Raw genomic sequence first — 11,597 nt, forward strand, 5'->3', positions numbered from 1 at the left:
ACTCCTCTCTGTATCTCATTAGCGCCTGGAGGTAGGAGATGAGATGTTGGCTGGAGCTGCCTGTACCCAAGGGGTCTGAAAACTAATGCAAAACCCAGAGTTGGGCTGGGGACAAGTAGGGACTGCTTAGAGCTTGGAAAAGGCTTCTCAGATGCTGTTCGTTTGTCTGTTCCCTGTGTGCAAGTTTCTATGAGACGCTCTTGCACTGAGAATGCTAGCACTCAGGAAGTTGAGGAGGTAAAATTGCTATACATTATGGTCACACAGAGAGTTCCAGAACAGACTAAGAGAACTACAGAGCAAGACCCATCCCAAGTCATCAAAACTAACAAACAGCAATAAAAATGTATTAGATGACTAAATCCTTTTGTGTGTGTGTGTGATTTTTGTTTATTTTTCTGTTTCTGTTTCTCCAAATGGTCAAAACTTTCTCATATATCTAAAACTCAAGCCTTGGTTCTAATCTCCCTGAAGGTGAGTTGAGTTGCCCTGTCTTCAGTCAACCCTTGACCTCACAGCACAGATGTGTCACAGTTGGCTGCTCATGACTCAAAGCTCATAGAGGTTCCTCCCTACCCTGACCCTCCCACTCACCACTAAAGTACAGACCCTCCTTTACAACCAGAGGATGAAGTCCCTTTTCCTCGCTGGAAATCAGGCAAGAAAATCAACAACAAATTCTTCAGTTTACCCCACATATAGTCCTTAACCCTCTTTGCTTGGGGTCGAATGCTCCAGCCTTTTAAGGAAGCTGATGTTAGCCTGGGAGCTGGGATGGTCAGTCAGTCAGTATAGTCAGACTATAGGCTTCTCTGTCCACTGACATAAAAGAATAGTCGCAGGACCAACGGACACAGGCCAATAGAAGCAGGGATCCTATGTAGCCTCAGGATGAGGGTCTCTGCCATTCTAAATCCTCCCAGTTTTCCCCCCTCAACATTCTCTGCTATACTAGAAACTTGGGCACAGGAGGTTAGTCTCTTTAAGCCAAATGGCTACATATGCCATCTCCGTTTTAAAATACTAATGGGAAGTAAAGAATAAGTGTCACAAAGGGGTGTGACGGTCCACTGGATGGAGATGGAAAAGGTTCCTCACTAATATCCTCACTCCCTAGCAAAGGCAACCAGAGAAGCGACAAACATGGCTAGATTCCACGGCACTGTGTGCCTGGAATGCAGGGTGAGCTGGGGACCAGCCATCTTGCTATAGAAAACAGCTGGTTTGCAAGAAGCTTTGGACATCATCAGGTCTCTGGAAATGGCAAAGACCCTTTGTGCAGTTATCAACTTACAATGAATTCTTGGCATTGGTCACCTCAAGTGGGGAGCTATTGGTTGACAATTGCTTATAAGTGGGGTAGGGAACAGACTTGGGCAAATATTTTTGTGGAAGCCCAGGGCAGCTGCAGAGAGACGCTGTGAACTCCTAACGCATGTGCAATATGCCCTGTGGTAAAGAGACAGGCTTTTTGCACTAGAACGCACAGGGAATAGTTCCTAGCATTAGTATTGTAGAACACTGCCTGTGTAGGGCTGAAGTAAGAAAACAAAGCACAGAAAACACAAACAAAAAAATCTGACTGCTCGGCACTGTAGCTTGCCCAGTTAGATGAGGACAAAGGAATCACTCATCACCCTCACTCCTGCTGTCTGTGCTAACTTCTGTCCAACTGTACAGGTGGGAACCAACTCACTTGGAGAGATGTTGAAATGAAGCTATGAAAACCAAATCCCAAGCAAATTCCAGGAGACTCCAAAGTAAGCCAAGCATGACTGAAGCGCGTGGTCTGTTGGGTTTACTTATGGCTGCCGATCCAGAAAACTTAGTCTGTGGTTAGTTAGAAGGAACAGCTAAGTCACCAAGTTTGAGTGCTTTCAGGAGTAACCTGAGAAGAGAAGCCCACACTTTGTCACCTGCCACTTCGCTTCATCATTGCTGAACTCTCTAGAGGAGCCATGGAAACAGAAATGAGACGACCAAACACTGTTATTTGTTCATATGCCCATGACTTCTGGCAAGTGTGCATTGGCCTTCAGGAGCTTTCGGCTGAGGTACTTTCTGTTTCCTTTCCTTACTTCTTCCTCAATGTCCCTTGTCCCCTCCAGCCTGGGCTCTCACATCAAAACAAGTAATGTCAAATGAATTGAGATGTCTTTCTCTTTGACTTCTGCTGGGTGCAGGACCCATAAAATCATGAGAGTTAACATGCGGACTCTAAAGACAAGGATTTGGGCCCTGGGTCTGAATGACAGCACAGTATCTCTAAGTGTCTGTTCCCTTGTTCATATAGTAGAGGGGTAAACCAACAGACATCTCAGGGTTACTTTGGGACAACTGTAGTAGCACGAAGCATGAGTTAGTATAATCTGCAGCACATCATAGCACATACCACGAGCAACTGTGGTGCGCTACTGAGCAGACTTGAATTCCCTCCAGTGTGCCACAGGCAGCCTCAGCAGCAAAGAAATGGAAACAGAAAAAAAAAACATTCCTGGTGCCATGGAAAGAGCACCAGCTCCCCCATCCATGTTCCTTCCCTCTGCTCCCTACAAGCAAATGGCTAATACCCCATAGTGGCAGCTTCAGGACAGATGCCTTTGTGTGGAGGAGCCAGATCTGGTAGCCAGGGACTTGGTCCCATGGGGGAGCACAATTGAATTTTTCCTTTCCATCTGACAGTTCAGGACTGGCTGTTTCTTTCCAAACGAAGGCTGTTCTGGAAGGTCGTTGGGAACAGTGAATTGTGATTACGCTGGCACATTTTTAATTCTGTCTCATTACAGCTGCTGTTAAGGCTGCATTATAATAATTGCTTTAGTTCTGCTTTGGTATTTTCAGGCTCCTTTAATGTAGCTGTAATCTATGTGTATATTAAAGTAAGCAGAGTCAAAGAGCAGGGGCAGCCTTGTTAGACCAGAGAAATGAATGTTTAGGAGGTGGGATGGGGAACAGGCAAGGCTGGAGAACCTCAGAACAGGAGGGGAGTGCAAGATCTGGTCCCAGGTCTGACACATATTCATCCTGTGACTTTGAACCAGTCCAAGCTGCTTGTCTCAGTTCTCCCATCCAATAGAATCTAAGGATCTAAGGAGAAAGCCCAAAGCTGGCAAAGAGCCCTGAGCATGTCAGCATTGGCCCTCTGGAGTAGCAAGAGCAGAACCCCCGGAAGAGCCTGCCTCTTCCTTTCCAGCAGCCTCCAGAAGGATGGCCATATGATTTGTGGGGCAAGGACAAAAGTCATATGAGTAACAGAACACCCCCCCCCACTCCATTTCCACAGACAGTTTTGCTCTGATCACCTTCACTTCCTTTTTTTGTTTGTTTGATTGATGTATTTGAGCAGTTGCCATTCTGAAGGGATAACCTTGATCCAGGCATGCTACCCATTTGGTGGCAGCCTTGATTATTGAGACCTCTCCTTTTTATTCCCCTTTTGTGGCTTGGATGTAAAACATCTCTCAAGGGATCATGTGCTTGAAGATTTGGGTCCCATCTGGTAGTGCTGTCTTGGGAGATAGTGGGGACTTTAGGAGGTAGGTCCATCATTGTGTGCTGGGTCTTGAAGTTCGTGGCTGGGCTTCCTATTGTGAGGAGATGAGAGTTCCTAGCTCCACATTCCCACCATGATGTAGCTGCCTACTGCTATACCTTCTCAGCTGTGGGAGACTGAATCCTCTCTAAACTGTGAGCCATAGTAAGCCCTTTCTCCTTTAAGTAGGTTTCTGTCAGCTGTTGAGTCATAGTGGTAAAAAAAAGGTAACCTAGGCAACCCCTCAAGAGGTTAAATAATGTCTGCTTGGAGGGCCCAGTATCAAGTGGCTCCTCAGAAAAAGCACTGTGTGCCATAGTATCTTCCAGGAATTTACTTAGCATATAAGTTTCTTCCTATGAGTCCTGTGAGCAAAGTATCAGAGTTATCAGTTTAGATGAGCAAATGAAACTGAGGTCATGTTCAACTAGTGGGGACTACATATTTGCCCACATCATAGAGAACAGCCTACGCAGGATTGGTACCTTGTTCTCAGCACTGCCTCCTGTTCCCAGCACTCTAAGTGTTCCCATCCTCTGTTCCAAAGCTCAGGCCTGGAATTCAAGTTTGTCAATGAGAATAAATGTTGAAGTTGACACAGCTTTACATTTTATATCCAAAGCACAAGAGAGCGATAAAAAGGAGAGAAGTTGACACACAGTTCACTGCACACTGTAGCACAGGAAGGGGACCATAAAAGGGATGTGACTAAGCATACTCTTAAAGCAGGTGAACCAGACAGTCTCTGGGTTTTCTCACAATACTGCCTTTGCCTTACAAAGCACATTGAGGGTCATGGAAGCTCTTTGCGGGCCTATTCACCTCTACCTCCTTCACCTTGTATTTGGGTCAGGTAGCACTCAGCTATTCATGAAAGATTCTTGTTCATCTTCTTCCACATGGAGTAAGAGATCTTGCAGGCTTTTCCAGTGCCTTGCTCAGTTACAGCTCAGGGCAGATCTTGTAATCCTTCTTCAGTGCATACAATGGAAACATTACCCATTGCTATTCTAAATTGACATACTTGGGACACTGAATGTTCAAGAAGTCTGAAGGGTACTATCTCTTTCAGCTTCTCTTTGCCTTGGCTCTGATACATAGGGAAACCAGTGCCTCATGGCAACAGATAGCTTGTTTTATCCCTCAAATAGTCATCATCACTTAAAAAATCTTCATTGTTATGCATCAAACTCTCCCTAATTACCCTGTTTTTGACTTTGGGGATTAACCTACTTTGTCTTAGCTACTTTTCTATTACTGTGACAAGACACCATGACTAAGACAACTTATAGACTTCAGAGGGCAAGTCCAAGATCATCCTGATGGGCAGCACAGTAACAGGGAGGAAGGCTTGGGACTGGAGTGGCAACTGAAAGCTAATGAGGAATTGTGCAGACTTTTGAAACTTTCAAGCACACTCCCAACAATGATACATTCTATCCAACCAAGCCACACCTCCCAATCCTTCCCAAACAGTTCCAACAACTAGGGGCCAAGTGTTCAAACATAAAAGTATTCTCATGCAAAGCACCACCACTACCCCTTTTACACAATAGTACTTTGAATTTATGATGATAGCTAAAAGTTTTCCTGAGCCTCTCGGCTGCAAGATCCTTAGGTTCCTTTTCTCTTACTTCTGTTCAAATGTTCCTTAAAGAAGAAAAAAAAGTCAAAATATTTCCAACCTAAATGATGCCTGTAAGTAGTTTTTTCTTCTTCCCATACAACATTCTAGTCAAAATTTAGGGGTGACTGCCAATACCAACTCTGCTGAGAGTTGGAGAACACAGTTATGGCTTGCTTTTTGCCTTAATGAACTGACAGTAACATCCACAGTCAGGAAATACCAACAATGGATACACCACCTCCTTCTTCCTCCTTTTTTTCTTAAATTAGTGTGGTAGGTACATTCACATTTCAGAACAAATGCTATCCCACTTTGACCATCAGAACCGTGGAACTCACAGCCCATGGACTTAGATCAGCATCAACCTATTCCTTCCACACCATCTCCTAGACTCCCCTTTCTCACTGTGTCCCTTCTCTCTTTTTGATCTTCCTCCATCAGACCATACTGTTTAGTCCTCCCATTCTGCTTTCTCCCAGGAATAGGGCATTCCCCTTAAACAAGGCCCTTAATTAGTTAATAAAATTCCCTCCATGACACAGGCTGCTCTCCCCCAGAAAACCAGTGACAGATATGAGCACCATTTGGTCTAATTAGTTCTGATATTTCACACAACATATTTGCGAGGGTTTTTTTTGGGGGGGGGGTGAAGCAGGGAAAATGCTTCTATTAAAAGAACAGCAGGGAAGCTTGGATCCTCAGAAAGGAAGAGGGATCTTTCGTCAGTGTAGAGAGCCTTTGTGAACCAGAACCACCTGCCCCGGAACACTTGCCCTCTGTTTCTCCTTGCACCTCTCCCTGCATTAATTGGCCTGCCCAGGGCTGAGATTCACACTTTTCCATATTCCAATGACATGGCATTCTTTACTGAGGGATCTTTTCTAGTCTGGTGGCAGAGATCTATACAGGATGATGAGGTAACCCAAGAGGTGGCTTAGCTATGAAGTTCCAGAGAGCTGGGGCACAATGTTCTGGGTCTTACACTTTGACATTGGAATGATTACTGGATTCTTGAAGGCCACTTGGCAGTCTAAAGGCTATGTGTCAGGGCAGAGAGAGGGAGATGGGGTATGGGCACACCTTCAGCTGTTAGGATAGATGTCTCTAGAGATACAGAATATTGGCTATTATGAAGTGTGTTAATTAGAAGTTGCTCTTGACATAGAAAAATCAATCATTTCTTCCTCTGTCACAGTTGCTGTAATCTGTTTATAGCCTACAAGTTTGAAGAGCTACCATTCTACCATGCTGATCTGAATGTGCCCTTCTGTCTTCTTCTATCATGGCTCTAGTTCCATGAGCCACCTTGTAAGTCCACAACTGAAGACTGGACACTGACTCTATTTTTTATGGAATCTAATCCAGTGTCTATGGCCCATGAACTTTGGTAGAACCTAAAATAGAGCAAACAACAACAACAACAACAAAACAAAACAAACCCCTCAAGCTTTGTAAGAGTTCATGGAAGAAACTTTGGGATAGGACTCAGAACTCTTGGGTTCCTGATAAATTGATCCCTACTTTGTCTTTGGGTGATGACATCCCTTCTCCCAACCCACTCACTGATCTAAGATGCAGGAATGGAATGAACTCTGAACTTCAATGGAGCTCTAATGTCCACAGCTAAGCATGAGGGAAAAGGTTATCATAGTTAACTTATTTCTGTAGGGAATGGGTAAAGATAGCAAGACAAACCTTTGTGAGATCCCTTTGTGAGCTTGTGAGATCCCTCAGAGATTTCTACAATGTTGACTCCTTAGTCTACCTCTGTGTGAGTCCCTTGGAAACCAATGCCCAAGCATTCCCTGCTTCCTGGCATTGTGGTGATTTCAGTATTTGAATAACCTGTTCTTGTCCACATTTATCTTGCTTTTGACTCTCTCCAGCTGAGCCCTACCTGTAGTGGCAATCTATTATAGCTACCTTGAAACGGGGTGTGGCTGTCCCTTCTGAAGCAGGAGGCTCAAGAGTAAAAGTCTTCTTTCAAGTGGTATTTCAGAATGTGGGCTGGGAAGTTATCCTACATGTGGATTCCATCCCAGAATCATCAGACACTGTCCTGCTATTGCTCAGGGTTCCTTCCTTCCTCTGGAATGCTGTGGTAGGATTAAGAAGGAAAATGTCTTCTAATACTCAGCACCATGCCTGATTGCAGTAAATGCTCAATATAGGATAGACATTGTCATGTTGATGATACATGTGGTAACTTGTTATGACCCCTTTCTTTCCAATCATAAGTATTCTCTGCCAACCTACCTCAGTGTAATTGGTGTTCCCTTTTATGAGGGACTAGAAAAAAAGTTATTTAATTATATATTCCTCCTCTGTGAATTCTAAATTCTTTTTTTTTAAAGAGGCAAGAAGTCAAATAGAGGATTTTAAAATTAGCTCCATGGCTGGCAAATCTGAATTAGAAGGAGATTAAACTCAAAGATCTTCTCTTTAAATCTTTTCCTCTAGTTCCAGTTCTGGAGTCATTCTAAAGCAGAGCCGAGTAAGAAAAAGCCAAGAGTCTGCCCAGAGAAGCCTGCTGCAGAAGGGGGTGAAGAGAGAAGCTTACTGCAGAAGTGGCTGGATAGAGACGCCTGCTGCAGAGGGAAGCCTGCTGAAGAGAGAAGCCTGCTGGAGAAGTGGCTGCAGAGAGACGCATGCCGCAGAAGTGGTGGCAAAGAGCATCCTGCTGTGGACAGAAGTGGTGGCAAAGAGCATTCTGCTGTGGACGTGGCTGTAGAGACAATTGCGACACCTCAGCAGAGCCAAGAAGCCATGTTCTCACCCAACCCTTGAACTTTCTACTCTCCCAGTGAGAGGGAGGTGCAGAGGAGCAGGCAAGAAGGTGGCAGAATGCTTCCTTCCAGTGTTTCAGCAATGTTTGGGCTAGGATAAGGTAGAAAGACAGTAAAGGTTCCCACAGCGTCCTGCTAAAAATGTTTACTTGGGGAGATGGCAGCTATTCCGGTGGTGTGAGGTCACCAGAAGGTCTTTGAGATGCTTCCCAAAGTTATTTTCAAGACTGCTAGATTCTTCACACAGTGCAACACAGCATACACATGTAGTATATGTAATTACCATAGAATTGAAACACAAAAGCAGTGTGTGATAGTGAAGGCCACCACTGGGGGATGTAGTTCAGTAGGAGGGGCTTGGTCAACATGCATGGGGTCCTCAGTTTAATCCCTGATCTTTGCAAAAGAAACAAACATTCTATTAAACATGGAGTTGAGGGTGCATAGGTAATAGTGAGAGAGTCCTGCACAAATCATTATGTTCTCATTTCTACCAAGCCCATGGGCAGTTTTGTGCTCATGAGACATTTTAATACAATTTCTATAGGTGTGATTTATGAATCAAGGGATAAGCTTATTATGTCCCATACTGTAGTGCTACAGCAGAATTTGTTTTCCACTGTTCTGGGCTGTGTGCTTTGGAAACCAACCCCCAACCCCCATGTCCAGAACAGGTCCTGGAAGTTTTCAATCAACAAGTCTCTATTCCCTCTAGTTCTTGTTCCATTGAAAAGTTGCCTAGAGTTCAGCCAGAGGAGTAGATGAAGAGCTGTTGTCTTTTTCAGTGGTGGGGGGGGGGTGGGGGTTGACATCATCCTGCTGACAGTTTGGATAGATGTAGTTCCCTGGAGACTACAGGTGGTCGTTTCTTTACTGATCCCCTTTCTGTGATCTTCCCTCCTGCTTCCTGGGTCCAGACTCTTTCCTTGTGCACTTCACAGCAGGAGGTAGTCTTTTCCTGAGCCCCAATCCCTTGGTCCCTTGTCTAGTTCCCTTCTTAGATCAAATTCCATTTCTGAAATCCCCACGTATCAGCCTAGGCAGTAGCCTCAATGTCTACCTGGTGTAGATGCAGCCATTCTCAAAAGGTGTACCTTAGCAGCAAGGTTCTCATTAGCATAGTCTCTGGTTCACTGATACTAGGCAGAAACGACTTTGACCTAGTCCCTGCCCTGACCTTGCTCCTGTCCCCTAGATACATAACTGCAGCATTGGGCAGATGAATATTCTGCATCAGACAGATTATCTGTCCCACCCCCATCCTTTCTGCTTTGCCCTGCTTCTAGCAGGAGCCCCCTTGGATCCTGTGCAATCGAGGCCATGTCATTGGTGACATGTCACCTGTCACTTCTTTTTCTCATGAGGTATTCAACTGTCACTCAAATAGCACACAGTCCTATGAATTCACCATCTTATTTGGCAACTTATTTATTGTTTTTAATACTTTGTCAGAAAAGCATTAATGTGCCTTTAAATACTGGATTTAAATGGGTTTTCTCTAGGGAGTTTCTTGTACTGGGAGGGGAGAGGCTAACATTTATCCCCTAAAGAATACATCCCTAATTTTATCTTGAAATTGAATAAGAAAGTAAGATGCTTGCCACAAGCATTTATTTCCTAGGTGGCAGATGCATGGAGATACCTGCAGAGAGATGGGGAAACCACAGGACATAAACACAGTATGTCCCTGTGTATGTGTGTGGTAGATGACCCTTCAATCCCTCCTGAGTTCACCTACAGAGAAATGCCTGCTTGGAGAACATTTCTGCCTCTTGTTTGACCATTATATCAGAATTATTTATCTCACTCTAGCATTGACCAAGCCCTGCCAGAATTTACAAGCATGAATCATTTACTCCCCAGGCAGCCTTATATGATGGATACTTTTACTCTTCACTCTACAAAAGTATAAACTAAGAGGATATGGAGCCTGTTGAAGGTCACCACGTATGTAGGAAACAACAAAACAGACATGAGAAGCCAGCACCTGGTGGCAGAAACTATGTCCCATTCCCCAGGTTGTCTCTCAGGCATGACTATCATTTTGAGCGTTATTTTGATAAGCTGTGTGATAGGATAAATTGTGGCAAGGGATGGTACCTTTCGGTGGGCTGTGCCGAGGTATACTGCTGAGAAATTATACCATGTAACAGATCTAGTGTGAGAGGTTTATTGGGGGAAGGGAGAGCAAAGGCAGTCTTGGAAGGGGGCCATGAGGGAGAGAGAGGCAGCCAGACAAGGAGAGGAGGAACAAGGAGGCAGAGACAGAATGAGAGATGAAGAGAGACACGAGAGAGGAGTGGGAGAGAGACAGGAGAGATGGGAGAGAGATATGACATCTGGCAATCAGAGTGAGATCTGGGGTGGCTGCGGGACCCTTTTATGCTCAGCACTCGCCTGGTACCCTTGGCAGAGGCAGGAGATGGTTCAAGCTGCTGCTAGGTCCCTGAGAGCAGACCAGCGGAATCACCCAATTACTCCCACTGGGGACCACTCTCGGATTCAGGCCCTTGCTTCACTCTCCCTCCATGGGACAGGATCTGGACATACAACATCTTCACTGCCCAACAGGGAGCATGATTCACCTCTGGCATCTGCTTTCTTCACCTGGAAGGCTGGATTCTGTGTGATGCAGGGTTGAGTTTATCCTCAGATGAACTCGTAACAGAATCCCCATCACCACAGTCCAATTGGCAGCCATACAGCATCTCCAATCTGGCCAAAGACCTCCATCGACAGTGCTATTCATCTCGTCCTTCATGGACCTCATGGCTGCTTTTGATGATTGGATCCAGAAAGCCATCTTGTCAATCCGTCCAGCCCCTGTATAACCTAAGATGCTCCTACCCCTCACCTTGAGGCACTAGGAATGGTTTACACTATATTACTTCTCACAGTTTGCATCCTTATCCCTCCATTTGGTGCTACCAAGGGGCCATGTAATATGAAAAGTGAAAAATAATGAGTCAGTGGGGAAGGAGGCTATGATTAGAATATGCTTTATAACAAATACTCAGAGCTCATTGACTGCTTCAGACTGACATGTGATAGGTTAGTATCTGAATCTGACTTGAGACTGAAGAGTCTTGTGAGTCCCTCGGCCACCTGCATGTGGGTTAGCTGCTTAACTAAGACAGTATCTAAGGGGCATATGACGACGAGTGATTTTGTGGCACCCTTGTGCGTTCCAAAGCAACAGCAGGTATGGGGCTGGGTTTGGAAATCTGGGAAACAGGATTCTAGTGCTGAGCCTCAGCTTTCTTGTCTAGGTAGCGAGGGACTCTGGTGGGACTTTAGGGCTTGGTTCTTGGGCATCTGAGACTAAAGATAAGTCCCTCACCCATGCAGTCACACAGCATGAGGCTAACCAGCAAGGGAGGGCCAGACACTATGGAGGCCTTCTCTCTGTACAGAGGCAAGGGAAGGAGGCAAGCAAAGTTCAAACTGGCATATCTGGGGATAGGAGGTTGGGGGATAGGAGGAGGGGAAGTAGGGAGTAGCTCTGGCATTCATTAGCAAGGCTCTGATTAATAGCATCCACTTAGATGACATTTGCACACTTCCCTCCCAACTGTCAATCCTGCCCCTAATAGCCCCGATGTCATAGTGTCTTCTGGTAACCTTGCTCCAGATACAAGACAGGCTGGGTGGA

At 45.2% G+C, this 11,597-nt stretch overlaps 1 protein-coding gene and 1 long non-coding RNA gene across 3 annotated transcripts in view; one reads left to right on the top strand and one right to left on the bottom strand.

Moving 5' to 3' along the window:
- Positions 1-7,170, bottom strand: part of LOC102549088 (uncharacterized) — a 42,311-nt gene extending 35,141 nt beyond the window's left edge. For both annotated transcript variants that reach the window (XR_015685979.1, XR_015685978.1), the window contains exon 1: positions 7,083-7,170. This is a non-coding gene — a long non-coding RNA (uncharacterized LOC102549088). The remainder of the gene's footprint in view (positions 1-7,082) is intronic.
- On the top strand, positions 552-8,087 carry 1700012A03Rikl (RIKEN cDNA 1700012A03 gene like). Its single transcript, NM_001402355.1, has 3 exons — positions 552-658; positions 1,681-2,054; positions 7,620-8,087. The coding sequence occupies exons 2-3, from the start codon at positions 1,959-1,961 to the stop codon at positions 7,944-7,946; spliced, it is 423 nt and encodes a 140-aa protein (NP_001389284.1). The 5' UTR covers positions 552-658; positions 1,681-1,958; the 3' UTR covers positions 7,947-8,087.
- The last annotated feature ends 3,510 nt before the right edge of the window (positions 8,088-11,597 follow it).

Source organism: Rattus norvegicus, chromosome 4 (assembly GCF_021556685.1).
Source record: "Rattus norvegicus strain SHRSP/BbbUtx chromosome 4, alternate assembly SHRSP_T2T, whole genome shotgun sequence".
NCBI lineage: Eukaryota > Metazoa > Chordata > Mammalia > Rodentia > Muridae > Rattus > Rattus norvegicus.